The following is a 19,135-nucleotide window of genomic DNA, read 5'->3' as shown; positions in this document are numbered from 1 at the left end:
TGTTATATTATCCACACGGAATATTCTCTTTTACTCTCGGAGTACATACACTATCATGCTATGATTGATGAAGCTGCGCTCGTGATCATCAGTCATTGGTTGCTAAATCTCGCGGGGGCACCGCGACGAGGATCGCAATAATATTAGCAATCTGCGATTTTCGCGCCTCTTTTCCGCGTGTATGGACGTGACGTTATGCGCTTAGGGACTCTACGCCATTGTTATTCGCGACGAGGCGCGCTTTCTTGCCGGCTTGCCTGCGTGTGTGTGTATTTCAAGTTTGATTTACGTATAGGAATTTTCGAGCTGCAGCTTTTATATACAGAGCTCGACTCGAAAGTGTCGACCTATCGGAAATTGCGATCATCCTGGCTAATCCGACGGATCTCTGGTATGCGCGAAAGCTCGTACTTTACGACATGAATTTTAACGGCTTTTTATGGTGATCCCGCATATGCGCGCTTGGATCGTTGCGCTTATTAGCGAGGGAGATTACATTTGAGGGAATTTTGTGCACGCGATCGGTTCACACAAATTCACCTCCTCTCGATTCCGATGCCCAAATCGTGTGCGACTCGTGCGCGCATGGGCTCAATCGAAGAACAATGAAGTATTAAAATTTAATATGCATATATTATTTGCCGCAACACCGATATTCTTATTAGGCTATACGTGAACTCTTTTATAGAGTTGATGCAACGCGAGCCTGTGGCCATGTAATGACACATTCCCGGCGTAATAAACCACCCGACTATCTATCGGCACCTGCACAAGAACGTGCGAGAATGTTTCTCTTCGTTTCTGCAATGAAATCGGTAATAAATGCAAACAATGCTCGTCGAGAATATTTTATACGTTTACCCTTTTCACCAGCCGTCCCGCCACACACAACTCACTCGAGCAACAGCGGCGTTTCCGAAAAACGTAAGCTACGTCCGCTTTTCGCGCGCGACGTATGCATTTAGCGTGCGTGTACCAGAAACCCACCTGACGCTCGACGAATTTTAGTATTCGGAAACCGCACGAAACCGATCGATCCTCCGGTAGGAATACAAAGCGAATCAATGTCCGTTTTCTAAACCAACCGGTGCAAATATTATCCAACGCGCAACGGCTCAATTACGGGTCGACAGTTCCCAAAATATTTGCGAGGCTTCTGTAACGCTAGAAACGTGTCCAGCGTCGACGAGTAGCTGAATGCTCGAAAATTCTTATCTTGCTCCCGCTACCGACTATCGTTTATCCCGAAGACCTAGAATTGCGATGAGCGGCTGACCGTTTTATCTACGACTACTTAATCACAAGCGCAAAAAGCACGTTAAATATCGCTGTGTTTAGAAAGCCGAAGCGGATGAATTTTCCAGCAAAAGATTATTTATTTTTTACATGCACGCGGGATTAGTACACTAGAAAAGCACACGCGCTTTACGATTTTCAAGCATCGACCGGTTCGAGGATGAAAAATCGCGACCGAGTGTAGCAAAAACACGGTTAAGCACACGGCAACAAACATTCCAGCGTTCGCCAGTATTTTAAAATAAATAGCGCTGTTTAGCGTGCGCGCCATCACTCCGCGCAATCAAATCGTAATTCGCACTACTTCTTCTGCCGAGAATTTCCCGAAGATCATCGCGATGCGGGTAGGTACACCTACGCGATGCGGTATCCATATACGAAACAAATTTACAGAAAGTAAGCAAGCGCCCGCGTTACGCAACCGCGACACCATGGGTCGCCAAGTTCGCGTAGCGTCGACAAATAAAACAGCGCCTCGCGCGCGCCAAACAGCGATACATGCAGCGCTCGAAGCTTAACAAACAACAGCAGCAGCAGCGAAGCCCCTTCACGAGGAGCGAGACCTATCGCTCGTCTATATCTGCACGGGGATCGCGCTCCGCGTGTATGCGCGCGAACAGAAGACAAGTCGCGCTGTTTTTGCACGTATCTCGAATCTAAGCCCAGGCTACACTTTATTGACATTAAGGCGCGCACAATGTGCACATAGCCTGCATACACATGTGCCGCGTATAGGTACGTGACTCTATATTTATTACGGCTCATGCCTTGCCTTTTTTCTCAGTTTCATTTGCCCTGAGCAGCCCGCGCGCCGCTTCGCCCTCGAGCGATATGTGCTCGTCGACTACGTGTGTGTGTATGTGTGTATGTGTTTGTGAGAGTATGAAGTTGTATGCGGCTACAGTCCTTATAATAGAATGAGAAACGAAGGCACAAAGCTGCGCGCATGCGAATAAATGCGACATTGCGAGCGAGTATTAAAAAAAAGGCGCATACAGTTTGCGCGCTAATACACGGCCTTTACAGGCATGCGAGCGCGCGCATGGCTATATGCGCAAGACAGATTCCCAAGCTTCGCCCACCTTCGTTTAAATGCGCTCATTGCGAAGAAAGCGTAGGAAGTATGGCTTTGTGAAATCAATATTATAAGTTATTTATTGGATCGGAGGATCAAAGAGATACGCGCTCTTACATACAGGCTAGCTATTGGTAATGGACGAAGCTTTCGCATTTTTTTCCTTTTCAGCGAGATTTTCCCAAGGACCGCTGCTGCTGCTGCTGCTGCTGCTACCGATTACTGATTTATTAACTTTTGTTCACGGTCTGTGTCAGAAAGGTCGCGACGCTTCGCAAACTAGTCACTAATGATTGGAAATGAAAGTGAAACTAATAATTGGCTTGCGGCTGATACAGTGTATACCGCTGTGTGTCTGAAGGTTCTGTTGTGATACTGCGTTGAAATAAACCTCATCCGCACATCGTCTACAAGTGTTTATCGGAATAATATAATGGAGATAAAACAAAGATCAAGTCGCGATATTCATCTTTGTCTCTCGGGAAAAAAATCTATATAAGTATCGAGCGTGGTATGAAATAATTTCGTAAAAAATAAAAAACTTATCCTTTCACGATAAACTTGTTGAATGTTACTTTGGTTAAATGGATATACGTAAAAAATAAATGCGGCTGACCAGTTACGACCTACTCTACTTCTGCAATTTTACATAGACCTACGCAATTAATACGAAGGCGCATGTAAGATTATTTTTTTCCAACATATTTTTTTGGTTTTCAGAAATAAATATTATGAATACTAATTTTCTTGATTTGCAGCGAGTTATAGTGACGTAAAAAAAAAATGCAGTTATTCACTAAATTTTCTTTTGCAATCGAATAATTTCACATTATGATCTATAAAAGAAAACGATTTTATTCAATCACTCTTATAGTACAAATCACTCATACAATACTTTTAATCAAGATTAACTTTTTAGTAATGATTTATTTGAAATTTTCATGAGCAAGTTACCTAAAGATTTAAGATGGTGCCAAAACACACTAGATTATTCAGTACTTTTAGTGTAGAAGGTACTAGAAATATGTATCAAAGTTTTTTAAATCTTTGGTTGAAACCTTGTCTAATCGAAGATAACAACGATTGCTACACTGAGAGAAATAGTGCGTAAATTTTACTATATGTTCATGATAATTTACTGGAAAGTTTGGTAATCTCGTCACAGACTGACAAAACTGACCTTTTTACTAGATTTATATCAATTTTTACTAAACTTCCATATAAAATTTACCATACTCAATAGGAAAAATTAACAGAAACTATAGTGAAAATCGCCAATGTATGAATTTTTACCTGACAGTATAGTAATTTTTAATAGAACGTATAGTACTTTTCATCTGAAAATCGGAACTGATGCGTATTGACGCGTTATGCGCATGCGCGTTTAGCAATCATGGCGGCCGCGAGAAGAAGCACCTGAAAATAAGCATCATGGCAAGACTCGACTTCAGAGCAGCAGTTTGAAGCCGGTGCTGTTTCAAATAAAGTCAAACTGTTTTGTGTGCTGCCGCTAGGGGGTGCACGGAAAATAAAACCCGCAAGCGGTAAGAAGTTAGCTCAGTTAGTATATAAGTCCGTTTAGCAACCCTGTTGTAACAATTGCAAGCGTATAAGCATATGTACTGCGAATTGCGAATATGTATAATAATTAAGCGTTTAGTTGTAGGAAATGTATCTAGGTTAGTTTAATGTCTCTAAAAATCAACTGCGGCGAGTGAATCGATAATGTTCTCTGAATGAAGTGCGTTAGAAGAGTAACCCTCCATAACCATAAAAATTTAGAGCCATACAATAATTGAAAATAATTTTTCCACTATGTGCATTTTTATATTTAATTTAGTCAGGGTAAAAATGACTACTCAGTATAGTAAAATTTATAGTTTTATAAAATTTACTATACAGTTTAGTAAAAATTACTAGACTGTCAGTCTGTGAGTGGATTACCAAACTTTTTATTAAAATTTCCTATCCAGTATAGTAAAATTTACTATAAATTTCTCTCAATGTAGCATACGTCGTCTTGCAGATTCACTAGTTGCGTTAAATTGAGTATTTTTATAGATGGAACCATAATTATTTATTATCCTGCCACAGTTACAAGTTGAACACTGGCATCGCGTGGTATACGCGTAGGAAAAATTTTATTCTAATATGTCCATCTACATATAATTTTTCGAAATTGCTGTTCATAATTACAAAAATTGCAATCTTTCGAATTTACAACCACCTGAGAAGCATAAATGCTTGTGATTGCTCTAAGAGCTTATTGCGATACATTCGTTACCAAATAGAGTCAATGATTTAAATGCACGTAAAACCGAGAATCGCTTGCAAATAGCAAAGATATTTTTGGCTATAGATTATTTTAATTATATTGCTCTGTTGTTTCTAAATTCTTGATAAAAATCTTTCTTGTTTACTCGAGTTCCAATTGCAAAATTATGCTCTTTTGCTAACATTGTACCGCGACTTACCGAATAATTTTTCGTTACAATCGTTGCATAATCAATATTTTACATGAGGAAATGGATGGAATTTATTTGCGTTTACGCGGTACTTGGAGAATATTTGTGAAAACAAACTTTAACACAGAGAGGTGGGAAGGAGGAAGAGTATAGAATCACAGGATTCAATTAAATGGAATGTATTATAATGCTTATGAGAAAACTGTACGTTGCTTTCTTGTTATTTTTACTACAAAAATCTAAACATCAAATAATGACACTTCTTCATCAGCATAATTTGCGGCACTTTCACTTACTTGCTCGTTTATGCTTAAACATTTATAAAAGTTCGATGCGATTATAATTTTGTTTGAGTTTAGTGCGCACGCCACGGGTCATTTTTAGATGACCTCCTCCTAGTTTGCACTCTCTATTATGTGCTTGACAAAAGAACAGTGTGAGAAGTGATAAAAATTAGAAACCAATTGTCTTTGTTCGTGAAAAGCAAGAGAAAACATTTAAGGGGGTGTGCAATCATATGTTAATTACGATAATGATTTTCTAATTAATAGGTAAAGGTATCTCATACTGAATCATTTAATTATCATTTCTTTGTTCTATGCAAATCGGCACCTTGGCGCAATTTAAATGAGGCACAATGTACCGATCATTCATTATTTAGATTCTTACACGGACGATCTACTTTAAGGATCTCAAAATCTTACTGTAGAAACAAATTTATTTTAACATCACCCGTACGAATCTGAAAGTTATTTGTGCACACGCACCTATCAAACGATCGTAAGAAATTAATCCTACTAGTAGTAACGTACAGATCATAGGTGATTATAAAAAGATATTTTTAATAACAAACGATAGCATTGCCAATGTACTTTCAAATGTTTCTATACAGCAATCAAAAATAACAATAAATCAGTATGCAAAATTAAACAAAAAATTTTATGAACGTAGTAACGCTTTTGATTAGTGCTGCGGTTTACTCAGTGAATGCATCTCACGCGTTGAGAAATCTGTCAGTGGCCCCCATAAACAATAGATTGGATGTGGGGAATATATGTGAAAGCATTGACCAGCGGAGGGAGGTTTCTCCTATATCAACCATTATTGAATAAGACGGCTGCCTTTCGTGAGTTACATCACTGTAGAGCTTCGTACGGGATAGCTGACGGTCTAGCGCACGCTCTTCGACACTGCGAATTTTCCTCGCGACATTTTCGCATCTCACAGTGAGTTCTTGCGGATGTGCAGCTGTAAAACCACTAGTTTTTGTGATTATTTTTTATTTATTTCTTACATTTTCAGATGATTTACGTGAAGTCAGAATATTTGTGGTGTTTTGTAATAGGTGTTTGCATTTTTACGGATGCCCAAAATGTGACGGAAAACGAAATCAGACCTTACGAGTTTACGTTTAATATTGTTGATTTTCAACATCGATCGGAGAAAAAAGGTACGAGTAGTCTATTATTTAATCTCGATGCATTTTTTATCGCTAATTCGTTTTTGATCTGTGCACAATGAACGTATCTTTAAAAGTCGTTTATTTAAAAATATTGTATCAAATACAATAGTTTCTTTTATTATTTTGTCAATTTTATCTTCTAAAAAATAGAAAATAAAACTGCATTTTTTTTTTAATTTTTCTCATTCCAATTCATTTATATAAAAGTTTGCATGTTACTTTACATTCAATCACAAAAATGTTTTAAATAACTTATAAATTTTGTAGAATTGAATTGAACCTTTTATTAATTTTAATTATGATTTCTGTCAAATCAGGAAGTGATTCGAAATCATGATTCCATTTATTTGTAAATCGTCTCATTCGTTGTTTCATTTAATTGGATCGTGTATACTTTTATTTTTAAGGTGGAATTCTATTGAACTACTTTAAACAATTATTTTTAACAAAACATCGCAAGCAAATCTTGGATACACAAATTTTTAATAGGTAACTTTAGTCGAAATTCAGCCCACATAGCTATTTTGGGTATAAACTCAATTTTGATTATTCATTTGCAATATTCCTGCTAATATACCACAATAATTGTTCAAAATTTACCAATTTGCCCCCCTTTCCACCAAAAATAAGTGCGAAAGTTGTGAAAAACTTGGTATGAAAGAGTTTAAAAAAGTTCTAGTATGGAACTTCGTTTTAAGAGTATAACATGATGCTTATTTTTATACGATACATATAGTCACAAAGCTTTACTATCTATCTTGCAACAACATCAATAACTATATTTGATAATCTTTGCATCCATGAATTCTATTTTTAGACGATGATGGTTTAATTACTGGCGAATATGGATTTATAACCGCGGATGGTATTTACCATGAAACTGCATATGCAACAGATAAAACTGGTGATTTTATCATCACTAAAATGAGGCATAGAAAAATAACTAGTTGTAAGTAATTTTAAAATTTTCGATAAAATGAGTCATTTGTGTTACAAATAGTAAACGTATTTTATTTTATTGAAAAGTGAAAGATGCTGAAGAAATTTTTAAAGACAAACCAGAACAAGCGAAGATGCTAGCTGAAGCTCTTGTAAAATCTTGCGCGTCGTGTGAAATTCCTGAATTAGAAAGACAAGAAACATCCTCTTTTGTGAAAGCGGAAACTACGACTACTATACCAAAGAAAGTCGAAGTCCGCTTGGATAAAAAATTAGACCTTGCTATGAAGGAGATGATGAAAGTGCTGAGTAAAAAAGCTGATATGGTGCAAACAGGTAACAAAATATCTTAAAATGCAAAGAATATTTGATTCATTTCGACAAAAGCAACGTGTAGAAATTGTTTTTGTTGTTTTCATTGCTCGTTATTATTAGAATTGTAAGCATAAATTACGATAAACTTTTTAATCTTAAACTTTTCAAACTAAAACAATATGATTAAAAGGAAAAATTATTTATAAAAAACTCGTACACTACTTTTGACCTGTACTTAGAACAAATTTCATGAGAAAATGTTAATCATTATCTCTTGTTACGAGGGCAAATTTGCTCTTGTAATTTCGCTTGTATCCATAATTAGAGCAATCAACATTCAAGTTGAACCCAATTTCAAATTATGTAAATTGTGTCCTAAGCATTTCCATTTTTCAATCGTAGACAATACCGAGGATAAATTTTCCCGCAAAGAAAAGAAATTATCTGGTATCTCAGATCGATCAGGAAAGGAGCTGAGCCCGTTGATCAACAACACGACAAACGAGATCATTCGTGACATGATGGATGCAGCGAAAAAGGTCTTAGAGAACGTCGGTCCTGAAAATGAAAGGGAAAAATTGACGAGCGACGAGGTACTGGAGAAAATGGCGAACGATTTGTTCTACCGATTTAACTATACAATTACTTCTCACGGCCATTGGGAGGACGGATTTCGCGACGGTAGAAAAGATGGCGAGTATAATGCGAAATTCAAGGAGGGCATAGACACACACGTAAAGTACATATCCAATGAATTTGGTCATCAGCCGAATATAACGTTGGTTCCACGGCAAGAAAAAACTATCGATGATGACAATACCGACAATGAAGAAAACAAAACTACAACCAAGGAGGAACCTTATAGAGGACACTATTTCAATTGGTTCAAGAAGTAAATGTCATTTCAAAAGTACCTGATTAAATCGTTCAATTTTACCGTAGCGGTATTACTTTATTAGAGCCAATTATATAAATAATTTTATCACATTTTACTGTAACTAAATATGTATGGTTTTATTTTGATTGTAGTCAAACCAAGTATAAAAACTGAAAGTGAATATGATTAGAAAAACTAATCAGTCTCATATTTTAACATTCATTTAGAATGTATATTCAGAAGTGAACACGACTGTCAATTTGGAGATATTCATACTATATTTTTGAAAATAATAATGATAATTTTTGTAATTTTTAGCCTCGTCAGTTTTTTCTTTGCTTATTTTTTTCCATCGGCTTGTAAGATACATTGTAGAACAAGGTCTTTTTCAATATATGATGCTCTTTCCAAAATACCTGGAACGTTGCAGTACGTAAAACGTTAAAATTTTAGCTAAGAACTCAAGTACGACTATAACTGTATTATTAACATTAGAGATTCGCCAGTAACCACGGTATAAAATCGGAATTCCGTTCAAATCTTAAATTTGTCGATTCGTCCTAAAAAAAATCCAGTTTTCAAGAAGTAGTACACGAGGAAATACTTGCAGTGGTTTAAATAAGACGTTCTATTACTATCGTATGATCAAGGCAAGGTGTTAAAGCAATTTTGTTCATACTTTTGGGCACAAATCTAAATACACGTTCAAATATAAAATGTTAGACAATATTTTAATTAATCAAATCGATTATTTGGACTACATATAAAAATGTTATCAAAATAGAAACTGCTTTTACAATAAAAATTTTCTTTTTTTTTCTATATGCAACACGTCATAGAAAGTAGCCTCTAATATCGGTGACAATAAAAAACAACACTATTCTCATGTTGTTAGTTTTAAGCGGAAGATGGCAATCAAAAAGTATACTTGACTTGAGTATACAGCGCTCTGTACACACAATCTTTACTGACCAGATGTCAGAAAGAATCCAGGTAACGAGTGAAATTTCTCTCGAAAGTACTTATACTTTTATTATCATCCCAAAAAGACTCATCAATATCGTATAGTATACTTATAGAGAAAAACATCAGTTTATATTTTAAACCCATATATTAAAACGTGCATACCCAAGAGTATGCATGAAAATCTCAAAGACCCAGTTTCTTAAATTTTATTACACAAGAAACCGTGCTCAACAAGCAGAATTTTTTTCCATCAAACAAGAATGATTATTATGAAATATAAAATGCATGAAAAGAGATTTTGTTGACTAATATAACAAATTTATAATTTAAAATAAAATAATTATAATCAATATTAACAATAATTATGATAAATACACATTTTTCACTGACTTTGAGAAACACAGAAATATACATATAACGCCGTTTTATGAATGAAACTCAAAATTAGTATTCCACGCGCGTGTCGTAAGTAGTATAAAAATGGTTAGACTACCCCTTTAAATTATGTTCGAACGTCTTAAAGTATGACGTTTTTATGAAAATACCTTTGACAATGATACTTCTTCCTCGTTCCGATGCTAATCAACCAATAAAGTCTTGATGATTCACTTCAGCGTGACCTTTTTTCGAATAACAGTGTTCGCCAAGTGAAAGTATCGAATACGTTAGGGCACATACGTTAGATGTGTATTTATAGATTCTATTTGCATTTGAGGAAAGATCGAATATTATGATAATTCTTCTTACTTATGATAATGAATCTTGTATGAATGGCCGTCACATTGTCTATATTTGAACATTATATGTTGATTTAAAGAAAAAACTATTTGCTCAACTGCCTTAACTTGTTTTATATCATATAATTTAATGAGAACATATGTAAAAAAAAAAATAACACATCAATTTTCGTTAGAAAAATCTGATTGAGCGAAAAATACGCATAGGTAAGTTCAAGATCAAGCATTACGAGGCATAAGATCATGATAAGAACTGACAAGACAGTACGAAAAACCAGACAGTGGATATTATTCGCGGTCCATTTTAACATTCCTACATGAGTCAAGTAGTCAAACCACGTCTCCATTCTTCTTCGTTCCCGTCTTGACATTTATCTGTACGAGTCACATAAGCAATACAATAAAATGAAGATTCACGGAATTCTTTCGTACGCCTACTGCACGACATCGGAATTGTATGTAAACGGTGACTTCGGACGCTATTGTCTCTGTTTATAAGCCTATTATCAGAATCCAAAAATAAAAGAAATTTAGAAAGTATTTCAATTGCTGTTCGTGATATAAAATTGACATTACAGACACATATCGCATAGTTTATCGACGTGCGAAATTGCCTAGTTTGCATGGAAACCATAAGCGATGCCTGGCACGTCTGTTGGCAGCAATAACGCGTTAAAACACTGATCATTTGCATATTATTTTTATGTTTTTGGGTATACATTACGATTTGGAAAGTATTTCTGATTGTCAGAAAATCTCAGACAAGTTTATGTGCTTTATGAGTTATCATGCACGGCTTTTGCACGTGCAAGTACGCAGTTACGATCGCATGTATCGATAAGTATGGTATACGTTGTGCCACTAAAATAACACATACAACAAGTTTCCAAACATTTGTATTTTTTATTGTTTGCCTATAGAATAACGTTTAAAAAAATCGATGATTTGATATTTGTATTTGAAAAAGTTCTGGTTCTCATAAATATAATATAATTCTCTATAGATATAGTTTATTCAATATGATAAATTCTTGTATCCACTTAGACTCATTATCACATTTTACTACATCCATTGGCACACCAAGTTCTGTTGAACGATGAAAACTTTGATTTCTTCAGTACGCAATAAAAGCAAATCTGCGCACTGCAATCATTGAACATCGACGCACATAAAACCGAGAATGAAACTAAAAAGAAAGCATATTTCATTGCCCGCAATCGATGCGTCGTCACATCCCTTTAAAAGAGCATATCCCCGCAAAACGATACCACACACCTCGATCCGGCAGCATATGCAATAAGGTCAAGGCTCGAGACAAAGCACGTGCGCGCGTCGGCATCATCAACAGCAGCAGCAACAGCAGCACTCCCCGCAAAATTTACAACGAGAGCAAGCGAAAGAGCTCTCAACTTTCACACCAGCAGCGCTTAACAAGCGAGGCGATCCTCGGCAGACAGCATCAATTTGCCATCATAATAAGCCTGCCAATGAATTCCCCCGCGCGTGCCACCTCTCTAAGGGCAGCATCGTGGCGCTTCCTCCTCTTCGGCACGCATCGTCGGCAGGAGAGAGAAAAAAAGAAGAAAAGTGGGCCCGAGCCGCTATGCACGCATCCCTGCGACGGTGGTGGGGAAAAAAGCCGGGCAGCCGATTGGCCGGAAGCCCGGCACTGGGGGCCCGCATATATCTCCGGTGTTTCGACCACGCGAGCTCACTACAACCACCTCGACGACTGGTTCCTTGACTCTCACACACCCGAGCGAGCGAGCGAACGAGAGAGGAAAGTCGTATATAAAAAAAAGGGGGCATAGCTGCTCGTGCGTCGGTCGCTCGCGGTTTCGCGGTGTGTGCGCGCCTCTCCACAGCAGCAGCAGAGAGCCAAGTACGATCGGACCAACTGGTACCGGCCCAACGGACCCAGCACTTCAGACGTAGGTCAGAAAGCATAAAAGCAACATGAGTCGGACAATCGCGTGCGCGCTCCTCGGGCTGCTTCTGCTCCAGGGAAGCTTCGCCGAAGAGCGCAAGGAGGAGGACAGCAGCATCCTGAACTGCGTCTTCGAAGCCGAGAGCGCGAGCTGCGCCAGGCAGAGAATGGCCGCGGAGATCGACAGGATCGAGCTGCAGGTGACCGGAAGGGCCAGTGAGGTGCCCATGAGCAAGGTCATCGAGGAGAGCGGAAGCCTATTGGCCGATGGAATCCAAGCGATCTTCGGCCCCGAGGACGACGAAGGAGCAGCCGAGGACGACGGTGCCGCAGTTGGTATGTGGATTTTATGAATGAAAATTTTCGTAAATTGCGCGCTTTGACGTACTTCTGTTCGCGCATCGCTCGTAAACTTAACCCGTGGCAACCGCTAATTTGAGCCGCTGAAATTATGATTAACTTCGCTCTAAGCGCGCGACTTATAATGCTATGTTAGAGCCGCTCATTAAATACGAAATTCCCGCGTAGGCATACACTTCGGTACAGACTCGGCTCGAAATCGAAAACGATACGACGTTAACCCACATCGGCGGCTCCTTACAACTGCGCTACCCTCTCAATTATCCGGACAATAGATCGGAACCAAGTGTCGCGTAATTGCGTTGTTGTCCACGAAAAGGATATGGTACTCGGTCGAAATAAGTTTATGATTAGCAAAGAATAAAGTCTGCTGGTTTCTTCTGATGTTACGGTAACAAGGCAATCAGCGCGATGCGCACACACTACACACACCACTGCGCTCTCACGCTGCATCGGACTGTCGTATAGCTTCTCCTTAATTAGTCATCGTTATAAGCTCGGGCTCACGTGTCAATGGAATTACTGTTATTTTTACGGTGAAGCCGTGATTCTTCCGACTTTCAGGGGACACTGGATGCGTCGTTATACTTAGAAACGAATATCCGCGCGCGCGCAGTCTCTATATCTCGCGTGTCTCATCAGATAAGGATTTTTCGGATAATCAGGAGGTGTGCATCTCTCGGCTCATTGGACTCACGCTTGTTAAGTGAAAAGAATATTCTCAGTCGCGATGCTTGTTTTAATTATATACGATCGTCATTGTTGCTACCAGAATTATGCTGTAATTTGAAGTAAAATTAAAATTCATTGTCAATGCCGTATTAACTATGTGAATCGCATGCGTAATTACTGTTTCTATGATTGCACACGACGTAAGCATTGAATTACGTACATAGTATTTACTAATTAAGTCAATTTTGAGTCGATCACGATTATTTGTTTAGCGTGTAATTAAAAATAAACTAGCTTGCGCTTATTAGTTAGCGTACCCACTCATATTTTGCGAAAACATGCGAAGTAAGCTAAAAAAAATGAAACGACGAAGCACACCTGCACTTTACGTAATCATATAAAAAAAACAGGATGGCAGTGGAGTAGTCTGATTTTTCGAGTGCAACGACGCGAAGTCCGATACGTTCTTCGCGCACGACATTGTTATACACAGTCAAACACACACTGGAGGCAAATTGCTAACGGAATAAAAACTCGTGCAACGAGTCGAATTTGGCGCGACTGCTTCAACGAGCCTCATCCGCCTCTGCCTCGTCGTTGTCGTCGTCGTCGATATACGAATTGTGTTTATATGTCACCGGTCATATACATTTAACCGGGCGACGTCACGATAAATCGTATACCTAACGGTCAATCCCACGCGGACTACGTTCCCGAATTGATGAGTGCGATTTGTATGTGCGCGAGCGAGTGCGCGCCCGAGCATTTTTCTATGTGCGCGCCTCTGACCGACCGAAAAATAACGTCATGTTCTGGCACCTGCATTGTTACATTAATTAGGATGCGCACGCATACCGTTAATCAATTTAACACGTGCGCGGCTTCCGATCCTCCTGCTCGCACATTAAATCCGCGATTTATATTCATAGCATCGTAATTTTAGGCTAAAATATCGACGGATTATCGTTCCTCGCATGACGTGCAAATTGAAAACCGTTTTGCCTCTCCCACACTATCAGGCATAGATTCACAATATCTAATCGAAAAAATCATCATTCTGTAATCCTCTTTGAGGAATTTCCAGCATTTAGCTCCTCTCCATTTTCGCGCCAAATCGTATTTTTATTTAAATTTCCAGTTATAACAGTCTACACTTTCGCCGCACACGCTATCTCCGGCTCACCCCTAAGCGGTTCGCGCTCACCTGTTATCACTTATTGACGCGAAAAAGTGCAATTTACACGTAAATTAAAAAATTTCTCCTCGGCAGCTATTCAAAACAGCATCCGCTCCAGGCTGGAAGTGCGTCTTAATGGCACTTAACAACTCCGCGCGAAAGTACAAACGCGTCGATTCGCCGCAGTAGGCTAGAAAAAAGGTCAGGGGTGTACTGCGTCTGTGTCTGGCATCCATGGAATTTCTTGATTTTCACGAGGAATATGGGTCAAACTGGGTCCGTATTCTTTTTCCTGTTTCCTCTCTCTCTCTCTCTCTCTCTCTCTCTCTCTCTCTCTCTCTCTCTCTCTCTCTCTCTCTCTCTCTCTCTCTCTCTCTCTCTCTCTCTCTCTCTCTCTCTCTCTCTCTCTCTCTCTCTCTCTTATTATTCTGATTCATGGGTGGCGGCGACCGGCGGAATGCCGCCTGAGTCACTCATTAACAGTTCGTCGCCGCGGCATCGAATTAGAGAAATTTATTAAGTGATCCATGTACAATGTGTCTGGGAACCGGCTATCGTGTGTTTGAAACAAGTAGTTGGATTAATAGAAACGAGTTGTAACGACGCGTTTTCAGTTAGAACTTCACTGTGAAAGTACGAAATTGAGGAAAAATAAAAAACGCCGCGAGAGATGTTGAAAGAAAGTTTTTACGCGCGAAACGTTCTCTCGGACCTTCACTTGGATTTTTGATATTCGCCGAATGAAAATTTTAAAAAACGATTGACTGACGAGCAACCGATCTTGCGCAAAAATATTCCTAGTTCGCGACCCGAAGAAGATTTATTAATTATAAATTCAGGATGCTCCAACGAAGATCATTTGTACCATTCCGGAATGCGATTTCGAAAGAACCTGCCTTATGAAAAGCCAGATCGGTAGATACACCGAGTCATAATTCACGTGCCGCAAAGAAATGCTTTCGCACAAGTGCATAGCCCCAGCCCTCATAACGACTGTTCCATCATCACAGAAACATTTTTACAAACGATCGCGCATCCGACTTAATTTATCAAACGCTGCATACTTGAATCTAAACGCAGTGCCGTAATTATGGAATCACAAAGGAGCTATTAATTATCGACAGGCATGATTTCCGCAATAAAAAAACTACCGACCGTAATCGACTTCGCGTCGTCAAATTACTGAAATTTATCACATTAAAAAAGAACACTAGTACACGCATCCATCCGTTGAATTGATGCTCGATTATTATTCGCGTGCTTATGCACGCGCGAAAACAATGCCAGTATCTTACGCAGCGCTGCACGTGGAACTTGACGCGTATAACGAGCCACGGCGTGTGAGAGTAAAATTACCCGAGCTTTCGAAGTGGAAAAATGGATTTCAAGGTCAGCTCGCGACGTATTATAAAGCATCCACACGCGAGAGAACTGGAAGATTATTATAAGGAGAAGCATCTGCTCGGCGAGGAAGAAATAATTTACCGTCTTCTCTTTTCGCTCGTTTCGCCGCTCTTGAGTGTCGCTTGAGGCGCATCACATCGCCCCTTCGCTGAAAAGTCGTTCGTTCGGAGTCACATCTTTCGCTTCCGTATACGCACCTGAGCTCATTCTTACGATGTTTACAGCAAGTATAAAACCAGTAGCCTGCCTACCCTCTATGACTCGCCAACTTTTCAATGCTTAGCTCTTCACCGATGAACTCTGATGATTGCCGTATACGTTGCCAGCGAAATTGCACGCTTTGGCACGGCGATGAAAATAAACTTTCTGTTTGAGTTCTTAGCGAGAAGTGTGTTTTTAGCGATTAAAGAGTGGACAAAGCTTTTGCTGACATGGTCGAGTTGATTGAAAATCGGACGACAGTGACCTAGTATAGCGATACCATTCGTTCATGTCGATTCGCTCGAGTTATCTACTTTTTTCTCGCTGAGCCATTAAGGATGTAGACCAGTCCCGAATTCATCATCAAAGAAGAAGCCTTATCGTTTTCCGCATCGTCTGCCTACACCGCCGCGTGTATTTTGCATGTCTCGTGAATGAGCTTCGATAACGGGTTCAGAATACGCGCGTATACGAGAGAGAAATGAATATTCATCCGGTCATCTCTGCGGGATATGTGGATTACGAGGATGCCGAGAGTACTTTCACTTTGATCGTGAGCGCGCGCGCGAGCACGAGCAAGGGGCGTCTAACGGAAGACGAGATAATTGTGGAGACAAGTTTTCGAGACAAAATCTGGGAACGGAATTCATCGGGTTTCTTGATGTAAATTAGCCAGTGAAAGTCGGGAGCGCTCTAGAGAATATACTTTTTTCATCGCGCATAATTTATTTTTTATGTGAGCGTTATTGTCATTTATAAAAAGATTCTTGCTTATGTTGTGCTTAGTTTCAGTTTGAAATTGCTCAACTTCGGTTCTTGCTTGTATTTATTCCTCTGATGAAGCAATAAAAAATCTGATAAATTGAATTAAAAATACCGTACGAAAGAAAGCTATTTAGGAAGAAAGAAGAAACCGGATTCTAACACCTCGAGCGTTCAAAGTTCTCCCTATGCTTAAATGTGAAAAAGGATGGAAATAGAACATGAAAATGTGATTCCAAAACGATTGTACACATCAACATGGAACTAAGCATATATATGCGCGTTCTAAAGATATTCGAAGGTTTATCACAGGAAATCTCGACGCGGCCCATGCATTATTCAATTACAATAGTCATAAAGAATCTCACCTACTTAGTATTAAATAAGACCTTTGTAGGACAAATTTTGCTTTACATTCAATTTTGTTACGACAAAATTTGTATACCATAGATTCAATTATTAATTCAAAAGTGATTTAAGCGACGCTATAAAGCAATAAACTTCATCAACTGCACTAGATTAGTATACGCACGTAGCAGAGTGCGTTGTTCGAGTAGGTCGTGCTCTGCGCGCACTAATTGTTTTTCTCACAAGACAACACGCGTCGGCGCGCTTTTGACCTTTCTAGCCGTACCTACCTTTCACGAGAAGTAAATGTCGCTGACTAGCCTCACATAGCATCAGATGGAGCAGACAATGCTCACGGAGTTTAATGTACCGAGCCCAAGACATAATTACTTTCCAACAACTGCCTCGTAAACGGCATTTAGTTCCGCACGTATAATTTTAAATTTAGTTGATCTTAATTGATATACGGCTTTATTTAGTAAAAAAAAATGGTTATTTTTTATTATTAGTTGAATAAATAAATATCCGTGAACTACTCAATATTAATCATTCTTTTACTTTTTCAGAAGAATCGCGTAAGAAAAAGTTTGGCAAGAAGAAGAAGAAGCACCTCCAGAAACTTCTCATGATCGGCATGCTCATCAAGTCCAAGATTGGTCTTCTCCTGCAGTTGCTCTCGACGCATTTCCAAGTCAAATTCTTCGTGATCGCGATCCTCAGTCTGATCATCAACGCTGCTCGCTTCTGGCTTGACTTGAAAAAAAGCTACAGACCGTCCAAAGTAATCTACTACGAGCACGCCCAGCACCAGCACCACTACGACCACGACGACGATCACGGCATCTGGGGCAGGTCTTCGGACGAAGCTCCCCAGGAACTGGCGTACAACGCCTACGCGCCTGAACATTGATAAGCTTCGATCGATCACATCGAAGCTCGTTCGTTGCGCTGTTTTTCTCTGACGACAACGCTGGACATGCTTTTCAAGTTCTGACATTAAAATCTCGGCTAGTCTAATGTACGAGTTTATCGCGACAGGTTTGCAGAGGCTCTGCTACAGAACGCAGTTTGTCCTTAGTTTTGTCGTTGAAGTATTTGAAAAAGGATCGATTTTATACAGATCTGCGGGATGTTGCAAGCTATTTCTTAAAATTAAAAAAAAAAATGTAACGGATGTCAAATATTTGTTATGTACTCAACTAGAATGCTGAGTTTCAAAATTGCTCTCTTATTAATGATCATTCTGCTTTCACGGGTATTTTTTCATAAAAGTTTTTTTACATAAAACTCTACGAAGCATTGTGAATCTATTATTTGTAATACAAAATTATTATAAAGAGTAGATTCTTAGCTACTTCTATTGATTGAAAACCAAAGTAGTGTGTTCGTATACCTGCTGAGACGCTAAGGCTAAATAACAATTTATACCGACTTAAAGATTGTGTACCTCTAACTATTCTCTTTTTGAAAATAAAAGCATTTTGGCTAACGATTGCTGTAGAAACATTTTATGATGTTAGCAAAATGTTGTCATAAGCGCCATAAAAATTTTAAAATCATACATATTTATTTAGTGCAGCATATAACTTATTTATTAATTTATTGTAGTAATTGTATTTATTAAACTAAAATGCGATAAAAAAATAATTTTAAACATATTTTATTTTCTCCAAAAATCAACGTCCTGTTTTAGCACCATTAACATAAAGTCGAACTCGATAACTTCTTACAGGAGTTATTGTAAAAACCTTCCCAAGATAAATCCATCCGTCTAAGATTGAATTTATAGCGGCAATATACTTCAGTGTTAGACTCGCCTACTTGTGATAATAAGCATTAACCAACAACAAGACAGTGGGCTGATGGAATTGCATAATTCGCGATAAAGACGTTGTGTGTTGCTCGTTTAAAGTCAGCCAAGGGGATAAGAGGAGACAATCGGTTTAAAAACAACTCGCCTTGTATAAGGCTCGTTAGTAATTCGTGGCGCGAGCAGTTCCATGCTGAGCTCTGCTTGCTCCAAGGAATACACAAAGCGTTAGGAGACGATCGGGGAGCTAAAAGAATCTACGGGGAACGGAGATCCCACAACAATTGCAACGCCGTTGTCGTCGCAGTCGTATCAAGGTAAAAGTCAGATTCAATTCTGCCT

General features: G+C 38.9%; 2 protein-coding genes across 2 annotated transcripts; both read left to right on the top strand.

The window, feature by feature from the left end:
• Nucleotides 1-5,950: 5,950 nt before the first annotated feature.
• Nucleotides 5,951-8,743, top strand: LOC100120883. Its single transcript, XM_001604425.4, has 5 exons — nt 5,951-6,062; nt 6,139-6,286; nt 7,116-7,247; nt 7,325-7,573; nt 7,955-8,743. Exons 2-5 carry the CDS (start codon nt 6,139-6,141, stop codon nt 8,446-8,448), a joined length of 1,023 nt encoding a protein of 340 aa, XP_001604475.1. The 5' UTR covers nt 5,951-6,062; the 3' UTR covers nt 8,449-8,743.
• A 3,119-nt stretch (nt 8,744-11,862) lies between these two features.
• LOC100120862 lies at nt 11,863-18,630 on the top strand. The gene is made up of 2 exons (XM_016981657.2): nt 11,863-12,395; nt 17,550-18,630. Exons 1-2 carry the CDS (start codon nt 12,089-12,091, stop codon nt 17,891-17,893), a joined length of 651 nt encoding a protein of 216 aa, XP_016837146.1. The 5' UTR covers nt 11,863-12,088; the 3' UTR covers nt 17,894-18,630.
• The last annotated feature ends 505 nt before the right edge of the window (nt 18,631-19,135 follow it).

This window comes from Nasonia vitripennis, assembly GCF_009193385.2.
Source record: "Nasonia vitripennis strain AsymCx chromosome 2 unlocalized genomic scaffold, Nvit_psr_1.1 chr2_random0010, whole genome shotgun sequence".
In the NCBI taxonomy this organism is placed as follows: Eukaryota; Metazoa; Arthropoda; class Insecta; order Hymenoptera; family Pteromalidae; genus Nasonia; species Nasonia vitripennis.
Note: the sequence above shows the minus strand (reverse complement) of the source record. Positions and strands in the feature narration are given on the sequence as shown.